The 9,866-nt window shown below is 36.3% G+C and overlaps 1 protein-coding gene across 2 annotated transcripts; it reads left to right on the top strand.

Moving 5' to 3' along the window:
* LOC18779407 (probable LRR receptor-like serine/threonine-protein kinase At5g63710) lies at positions 1,741-9,577 on the top strand. Of its 2 annotated transcripts, none has more exons than XM_020562783.1 (12): positions 1,741-2,120; positions 3,123-3,289; positions 3,599-3,731; positions 3,846-3,917; positions 4,252-4,395; positions 4,617-4,676; positions 4,818-4,883; positions 5,949-6,019; positions 6,107-6,250; positions 6,529-6,870; positions 7,571-7,965; positions 9,007-9,577. In XM_020562783.1, exons 2-12 carry the CDS (start codon positions 3,181-3,183, stop codon positions 9,319-9,321), a joined length of 1,851 nt encoding a protein of 616 aa, XP_020418372.1. In that variant the 5' UTR covers positions 1,741-2,120; positions 3,123-3,180; the 3' UTR covers positions 9,322-9,577. The 2 variants fall into 2 exon arrangements, with proteins under 2 accessions (XP_020418372.1, XP_020418371.1); XM_020562782.1 differs by having other exon boundaries at positions 1,744-2,120; positions 4,617-4,688.

Below are 9,866 nucleotides of genomic sequence, written 5' to 3'. Positions count from 1 at the left end.
CTGTTGAGATGCATCTCAAGGCAGCCAATAGAATCATTCGATACTTAAAGGGAATATCTTATTTTGGTGTTCTTTACAAAAAGGTGAAAACCAAGTTTTTTCAGATTTACTGACAGTGATTATGTGGGTGATATTGATGATTGAAAAATCACTTATGGGCATGTGTTCTTGATGAGTTCAGGTGCTATTTCGTGGTCCTCAAAGATGGAGCAGATCGTGACACTATCCACTACTGAACCTGAATTTGTTGTAGTCGCTTCGTGTTCTTGTCTAGCCATTTGGCTGAGAAGATGCTTGAAGTTCTTGGCCATCAGCAACAAGGTCTAACAACAATATTTTGTGACAATGTTTCTGCCATAAAGCTTTCAAGGAATCCAGTTATGCATGGGAGAAGCAAACATATAGATGTTCGTTATCACTTCTTCATGATCTTTACAAAGATGATGTGATTTAGTTAGAGTTTTGCAAGAGTGAAGATCAAGCTGTTGATATCCTGACGAAACCTCTCAAACAGCCATTGTTTGAGAAGCTCAAAAGCAGACTTGGAGTTTGCTCTTCACATGTCGTTGTTCATGGAAGGGTATCAGCATTAAACAGTCCCGATCTCTTGGACCACAGGAGTCCAAGAGATTGTGGTTACCTACCGTTGGATATTAATATAATAGTTCAAAAAAGTTTCTTAAAAGGAGTACAAGAGTGAGTGAACCATTGAATTTACATCCAACGGTGAGTGACCACAAATCTCTTGGACCCCTGTAGTCCAAGAGATCAGGACTGCAGCATTAAATACTAAATTGTTTTATGTAGAAATCAGTTTAAGGGAGGGTGTTAAGATTTTTTTTAAAAAATTATTTATTTAATAATAGTTGTTGCCAATGGTTAGGAGATTAGTGGACTATAGGAGAATTCCTAGTTTGTAGGAGTCATGGTTAGTGTGGGTAACTATGTTTATTTTCATGCTTTTAATCGTGGATTGTGGCTTCACAAAATCTGCTAAGTAACGATCATGTTACTTGCCGTAGTAGCTTTGTTTTTCCTATTTAAGGTGTACTCTTACATTTAGTTGAATTTATCAAGTTTGAAGCTTTTAGCTATAGCTTTTGTGTTCAACGTTTAAGCAAGCAAATACTCTTAGAGTTTCAATTTTATCCAACACTTCTTGTAGGAATTTCCTTGGCCGGTGTCGCCAAAAAAGATGAAACCCAATAAAACAATCGATAGAAATGGTGGTGGTTAAAATAGATGAAATCTTGAAAAACGCAAAACAAACAGAGAGGAAGGGAGCGGACAAGGATAAAGAGAGAGGGTTGGACTGGAAAAACGATGGGGAGGGGAAAATTGGGTCGGGGAAGAGGATGCGATGCGACGGAGAGATGGAGAAAACGGAAGTTGGGGAGCGGTTTCTCTCAAGAGCCCATGATTAAACTTTAAAAAACTAAAACTGTGTAGTAAAAGCGATAATATACTAAACTAGTCTAATTTACGTGATGAACTTTGGAAGGAGGCGGACACACTATCTTCGGAGGAAGACACATTCGAACATATAGGACTTGTGGTATAAGGGTAATTTCCCTTGCACAAACATTGAACAGATTTTACATTGCCATGAAATGTAAAAACGACTTTACCAAACAATCGTGCGAGGTGACTTAACACTGCAATTGCATCTAAAAGACATTCTGATAAGGCCAAATGGCTGTTATTTGAATAAAAGAAAACAAGATAATGGTTGTTATCACTTTAAAACCCAGTGACCCAGTAATTAGTGGGATTCTGATTCTTATTCCACATTCCAAACTCCACACACTCTACAGCAGCACAACCCCCCTAACCCAACCCCAACCCCAACCCCAACCCCAAGTAGCTCTCTCTCATATTATTCTCTGCCACTGGCCTTCCCAAATTCCTCTTTCTCCATTCTTCCCACCTTTTATTTTTTTTATTTTTTATTCTCAGTGCCTTGTGGACCCTTGCACAAACCCAGCAGCACTCAATTCATATCTTCACAATCAATCATGATCACAACAATAATAATAATAATCACATTATTTAACTTCTTCTCCTTCTTGAGCCATGTTATCTTGTTTCCTGGTGGGTTGCAACAGCCATGGCTGAAACTAGTAAGTTCTTGTTTTCTTTCACTTTTTTTTAGTTTTATATGTTCCATTTTGTTTTGTTTTGTTTTGTTTTGTTTTTCATTTATTTATATTGTAACTATATTTCAATTATCTTGGTTGGGTTGTATTAGAAATTGGGACTGGGTCTGGTTGTAAAAACTCATATTCTCCTCTTCAGCCAACAGACATTGGCGGTGTCCAGAATGACTGTTTTAGGTTACTCTGTCTGAAGAGGCAATGATATTCCAAAAGGGTTTTCTTTTCAGGTTGTATATGAAAATTTCATTCACCTTCGAGGAAGCTTTAATCTCAGGGGTTGAATACCAAAATGATTTCTAATTTTCTGGGTTTCTAAGTGAATTTGAGGTGAACTACTTGGAATTCTGTTCACATCATTTCTTTGAAGTGAGTTTAGATCACTGCAAGAACTCCTAGTCTCATAAATACTCCCACGCAGAGAATTAACATTTAGAAAATCCCAAACACTATAACTGCAAATTTGTAGAAAGGAGATCATGCAATCCTATTATTACATAGTTAGTACATCAATGTCCAAAACCAAATTACTATAATAGCAAACTTATGGACAAAAAATTCCAAATCAGTATAACATAAAAGTTATAGAAAAAGATAAAATTCTCATAATCGTATTGTTACATCATATTCCATGTCCAAAATCAAGTCAGTATTTGATCAGATGCTTATGGTCCAGAAAAGGCCCTACAAGTTATGAGGGTAAGCAATGCCAACAGCATGAACAGAAGTAGTTGTCACAGGAATGAACCCAAAAAAATGTGTATTTTCCCCAAAACATAATGCGCTGATTTTATATTTTATTAATTCTGTTGTGGATTTTACCCCAAAAACATGTTTATTTTCCCTCTCCTTCATTGTAGTAGATGTATTAAGTTCCATCTGTACAATTATAAATTTTTTTTCTTTGCTTTCCAGGCAGGAATCTCTTCTACTCTCAACTGACAATGCTTTTTTTAATTATTTATGCAGTCTTCCCATAAAGAGGCTAGAGGTGTCTGGGTGAATAATCGTCGGTAGTTCAGGAGGCATGTCTGGAGCATTTTCTAGCTGGCATCTTTTAAAGCCAATCTTAAATTGGCTAATGTTACTCATTTTGCTAAGAGTCAGTTTTGCATCTACAGATCCAGATGTTGAAGGTATGGTGATATCTAACTATTATTTGTTTTTAAGCAAGATATATTTCTGGTTGTAAAATGAGGTTGGTTCTGAAATTATCAATGCGGATATGATTTAAGTGATACTTTTCTCACTACTTAGTTAAGAGCATTGTCATATATTGTTCAATCTTGATAACTAGTCTAAGTGAATGACATATATGAAAAAATCCAAGAATTTTTCATTTTTCATTTTTCATTTATCAGAATTGTAATATAAACAAAAGTTCTTTTCACCAGCCATTTATGGTTCTACATACAATTTCGTTCTTCACTTACGATAATGTGCAGGTGAAGCATTGATCGATTTGCTTAGGGCACTGAATGATTCCAGTGGCCGAATAACAGATTGGAATTATAATCTCGTTAGCCCCTGTTTTAGCTGGTCTCATGTCACTTGTAGAAATGGAAATGTCATATCCCTGTAAGTTAAACTAAATTTTATGATCATGAAAAATATATATTTTATTAATATCGCCATCTTTGAAAATCATTTATCATTGCAGTACATTGAGTTTGTGAATGTACTACTTTGCAGGAGCCTGGCATCAAATGGATTTTCTGGAACGCTTTCTCCTTCGATTACTAAACTGAAATTTTTGGCTAGCCTGTAAGTCAACTTCTTGATGCGTTAGTATTCTGGGGCTGATGGTGTCAGAAAATGTAACATAACTATTTCCATTGGCTGAAACCTGATTTGGATCACTGGTTTGTGCTCTGGTACCTACCGAGAGAGAGAGAGAGAGAGAGAGAGAGAGAGAGAGAGAGGGAGAATTTAAGTTTTCCCTTTATCATTGTAACTTTACATACTGTCAACTGAGTCATAGAAAAAAGTGGAAGATAATACCAATGCCTTCAATTGTAGTTCTTGTTTGTTTAATTCTGAAGAATATATTTTTTTGCATCCAGTCATGAATTTTGATAAAATAACTTTATTTATGCAGGGACTTCCAGGATAATAGTCTAACGGGCCTGTTACCCATTTATCTTGCCAACATGACACATCTACAGAATCTAAATCTTGCAAACAATAATTTCAGAGGTCCTATACCCAATACCTGGGGTCAACTGTCCAATTTAAAGCATTTGTAAGGCTGCATTTCCCTTCCTAAAAGATTCCAACTTTCTTATTCGTCTATATATGTAAAATGTTCTTGTATGTATTGGGGAATTGCCTTGATCTGTAGCAGTTACTTATGCTGTTGTCTTATCTGAGTGTTCTACAACTGTTTATATTGGAAAGTACTATCTTGTGAACACTTTCCTGTTCTCCAGAAAAGAAAAATTAATCATCTCACCTGTGCTTCAGGGTATTGAGGGGTAACCACATATCTGGACATATTCCGGATTCACTTTCAAATATTAGCAGGTTGACTGAACTGTAAGCAATTCCTTTTTTTCGCAATCCTGCTGTTTGACTAATTGCCTAAATATAATTGCATGCCCATCTGAGCTTGCACACTGTGTGAAATTCTTTACCATTTATAAATTCCTTTTTTTTTTTGGGCAGGGATCTTTCATCGAATGAGTTAACCGGAAGAGTTCCAATGCAATTCTTTACAATTCCAAAATTCAAGTAAATCCCATTAAACTCTGATTCTCATTTCCTTTTATATTCCCTTGTATTGATGTATTGGCATCAGCAATAATTACGAATTCTTATTGTAAGAGAGTTAATGGGGATTACTTATATATATCCGTGTTTCTATAATATGGTTAACCACACTAGTGGATAACCAGATTTTGCACGGCCAGTTTACCAACATGCACTGGCCGGGCGACCTTGGTTATCCGCAATTACGGTTAACCCTGTTATAGAAAATTGGATATATATATATATATATCATACTCATAATATATATTATTTTTAAATACATCCTTGTTTTGTGTTTGTCTGCATGCTAAAGGAGTTATGCGAAGGATGACTTTGTTTAATTCCTTTACTGGAGAGATAGGTTTATATGGCTAGAGCTAGGGGAAAAAGATGATTTTATAGGAGGGATATGGGTAGAATTAATAAAAAGAGTGGGAATTGATTCGGTTATGTTCTCTTGTTCCTGAAGGAATTGAAACCACCAGCTGAACTGAGCTGGGTTTTGAACCGTATGACCTTAATTTTTGTCAAAATCCTAACCAAACCAGCCGGTTCGGTCTGGTTCAGTCTGGTTTCACCCACCCCTACTGTTGGTGTAGGACTGGGCTGACCAGCCCATTAAAAATCTAGAATTCTAACTAAGAGGTTTGAGAGAGTTCCAGCACTAAAGATGTATGATAATGTCTTTATCATGAAATGGTGCTATGGTCATTAAGAGACGAGTTTAGTTCTTCTTCTATTACAGTAAGTTCGAGGTATAGGATCTGACTTCTGGACTGCCACTTATAATAGTTTCATCAAGCACGAGTGTCATTTTGGATGTATATATATTATTTTTCAAATGCTTAAATTCCTACTTATTATAATAAAAAATGGCGTCTTTGGTTCCAATGTTGTGTAATTTGGTTCTAGATGACCTTTCCGTTATTATAATATTTTCCTTCAGCATTGCGTCTACATTCTATAATTTGCAACTTACTGTATACTTGTCCAGTAGTTATATTATTTATCCTTAATGGTTTGCTATTAATTGTTTTATCCTTACAGTTTTACAGGAGCACGTCTTGCTTGTGGTTCTAGCTTGAAGCAGCCTTGTGCTTCTGGCTCTGTTCTCCGAGGTTTATTCTTTGTACAACTCTACTATTTCAGTTTACCAACTATGTTTGAATTACCTAGGAATAACCTAAGATTTTAAAATTTGGCAGTTTCAACCAAGAAATCAAAACTTGGAACGGTTATAACTTCGGCAAGTTGTGGTGTAACAGTAATTCTTTTGATTGGGGCTCTTTTCGCTTATCGATATTATCGCATGCACAAACTAACACATGATGTCTTTGTTGATGTTACAGGTAAATTTTCCTTACCTTTTACTTTTGAGATCACTTTCAGTTTGTACTATGCATCATTATGGAAATTTAAATTTGAAATCATCTCAACCTATTTAAGTTAGAATCGATCCCCACCCTTTGTAAGTCAGATGTGTAAATAATCACTTACCAAGTTTGATTTATGTATTCATTTAATCTGTATTCAAAAGTCCAAATGCCTGAAGTCGCATCACGAGCTACACAATCTTGTCAAACTAACATCTACTCCACCCCCTTTTCTTATTTTAATGTAATTTTAGGTGAAGATGAGTGCAAAATTTCCTTTGGCCAGTTAAGAAGATTTTCTTGGCGTGAAATTCAGCTTGCTACAGATAACTTCGATGAAAGCAACATAATTGGACAAGGGGGCTTTGGAAGAGTTTACAAAGGTGTCCTCTCAGACAATGTAAAGGTTGCAGTGAAACGCCTTACAGATTATAACAGTCCTGGTGGAGAGGCTGCATTCTTGAGAGAAGTACAACTCATTAGCGTTGCAGTTCACAAGAATCTTTTACGGTTGATTGGATTTTGTACAACTTCATCTGAGAGAATCCTTGTTTATCCATTCATGAAAAATCTTAGTGTTGCATATCGCTTGAGAGGTATGTCCTAAAAGAGCATTGCTTGAGTTTACTTTTCTATTTCCCCTCTGCATTTTTCAGTGTGAGTGGCTCTGAACACAAGCATGTTTTACAACCATGGTTTGAACTTCTTTTTGTGCTTGGTAAGTGATTAGAAGCCCTAATTCAGTGTTCAGTCCCAAAAGAAAGAAGAAAAAATCATTGCTGTTGCCAAGTTCTGTTCCATTTGAGAGCCTGTAATTTTAATTCTGTTTTCGTGGTTTAATTTAGCAATAGAATTCTGCAACATATTATGACATGAGGTACCATCCTTGAAATTTTTTCTGAGATGCTCCCTAATCCCTACTTCCTTTGTTGTTTTTCTTGGTAATTTTACTTACACCCATTAGGTATCGTACGGTCAACCTCACCTTCCAGCCCATACTTATGGAGGAGGTCTTTCATCGCACGTATTGATATATAACCACCATTTTGTGATTCAAATTCCCAAATACAAATTTCTATTTTCTTCAACCAACTCAATATTCAAGTAAGGACATCCTGAACACCCCCCTCCCTACTTCTTAAGGGGGGAGATAGGATTTACATCATTTGTATTTTATGCTTGTTCATTTGAAGGTTAATCATCACTTAATTCTTTGGAATGGCATATCACGATTCTCATATATCTACTGTTCAATATTTTTAATTCATAACATTTTCTTCCTGATATATGTGTTAGATTTAAAACCTGGTGAGAAAGGCTTGGACTGGTCAACAAGGAAACGCATCGCTTTTGGTGCAGCCCATGGCTTAGAGTATTTACATGAGCATTGTAATCCTAAGATTATACACCGTGACTTAAAGGCTGCAAACATTCTTCTAGATGATAATTTTGAGCCCGTTCTTGGAGATTTTGGGCTAGCAAAGCTGGTTGATACAAAATCAACTCACGTTACCACTCAAGTGCGTGGTACCATGGGTCATATTGCCCCAGAATATTTGTCCACTGGAAAATCGTCAGAAAAGACTGATGTTTTTGGATATGGTATCACACTTCTCGAACTTGTCACTGGTCAGCGTGCTATAGATTTTGCTCGGCTTGAAGAAGAGGAGGATGTTCTTCTGCTTGATCATGTAAGATTTATAGTCTCCTATATGACTTCCTGAACTCTTTGGACATATCTATACTTGATGGGATTCTTGTCCGTTAAAATGGTACCTCTCCTTTGTGGCAGCTTTTATCTTTTTATCTTCTATCAGTTAGTTTGTCAAGTTTTTTGCATTTCTGCTTTTTTCTCCCTGATAATCGATATGCATAATTGATGAGCGAGTACATAATTAGTTCATTTCTCAAGTTTTCTCTGCCTTTCTCTGAAGATTTATATAATCCTTCATGGGATTGTTAGAAAAGGATGTCTACCCCTTTTAGTTGGTGAGCATGCCACTATTCAATTTTACGAACTAGTAGTAGAAATTATGGGTCAATGGAACCTTTTCTCTAGGCTAGGGATAATACCATGAGGGGGAAGTCACAAGACCACAAATTGGCAGGACTGAATGGAGATGCTAGAAAGAAGATTGTCAGGCATGGCATGCTCCAAAAATCCCAGGCGACTTTAGATACGTAGAATATTTGCATAGATTTGGACTGGGACCTTGTCTAACATTGGGTGAATGAGAGTGTTACAAGCGGTACTTAATTTGGGCTAAAGAAACTTAACTGCAATATATTTATGCTCCATTGATAATCATGAGAGTGTGTGATGTGATTGTGACTATGGTGTTTCTTGGGGAACAAGTAGCAGCTACACCTTATTTTGGAGGAATAGGCGGGATGGCTAGGGAACTGTTATAGGGTTTGCCAAATTTTCTTAGAGAGGGAGGAGGGGGCTTTCTAACTCTTAACTATTATATAATCTAGTAAGAATCAGCTCATGTTCATTAGTAGGGATTAATTTTATCTAAGAAACTAGTCCTAGATAATTCTTGTTTGACATTTTCCATGATGCCTGTGTAAATTGTCACCTTATCTTGCTTGGGTTCCAATGTAGCTCAATATTTTGGAAACAAGTTTCAACCACATTGAAGTTTTTTGTAAATACAGTCTTCTTCAATGCTTTGTTGCTGCTTCCTATTTGATGTCTTAATTAAATTATGTAAATATGATCTCAACAGATCAAGAAGCTGCAGAGAGAAAATAGGCTTGATGACATTGTGGATGGACACATGAAGATGCACGATCCAAAAGAGGTTGAGACTGTCATTCAGGTCGCATTGCTTTGCACTCAAAGCTCACCCGAGGACCGTCCGACAATGGCACAAGTGGTTAGATTGCTGCAGGGAGTGGATCTAGCAGAGAGATGGGCAGAGTGGGAGCAGCTTGAGGATGTAAGGAATCGCGAATTCTCACTCCTGTCTCATCACCAGTTTGCCTGGGCTGAAGAGTCTACACATGATCAAGAAGCTATACAATTGTCCAAGGCAAGATAGTAGTTGTTTCCTACATTCCCTAATTTAAGAATTAACCCAAATATTACTAATTATTGTACCATATATAGTATAAATGTATATGTGTGTGAAAAGATAAGAGAAGAGAGGAAAAGAAAGTTGTGGGATATCATATAGCCAAAGATAAGTTTTCATTTCATATAACCACTACGTTTGCGTGGGTGGATATGTATGTGGTCTATGAGACATTGTTGATTAAATTTTTAGTGGGATTGATTTAAGATACTTTTAATCTTCATCTTTTCCAATCTTCATCTTTACTTAGGTTTAATAATCAACAAGAAGGTTTCAGTCCACAACGGAATCCTTTTGGAGCTAAACTGAATGAGTTTCATTTAGGTGCATACGTTAAGAAAAAATTTCGGTGTCAAAAACGAATACGATAAAACTCTCAAATGTGTATTCTTCTCCTAGTTACAAATAGGATTTACGAGAAGTGGACCTTAAGTAAAGTAATTAAACCTAATAAAGTCCAAATAGGAGACTACAAATTAGGTTATATTTAGAATTCACACTGACACTCACGC

This window comes from Prunus persica, chromosome G4 (genome assembly GCF_000346465.2).
Source record: "Prunus persica cultivar Lovell chromosome G4, Prunus_persica_NCBIv2, whole genome shotgun sequence".
NCBI classification, from domain to species: Eukaryota; Viridiplantae; Streptophyta; class Magnoliopsida; order Rosales; family Rosaceae; genus Prunus; species Prunus persica.
This window is presented reverse-complemented; position numbering and strand designations above follow the sequence as displayed.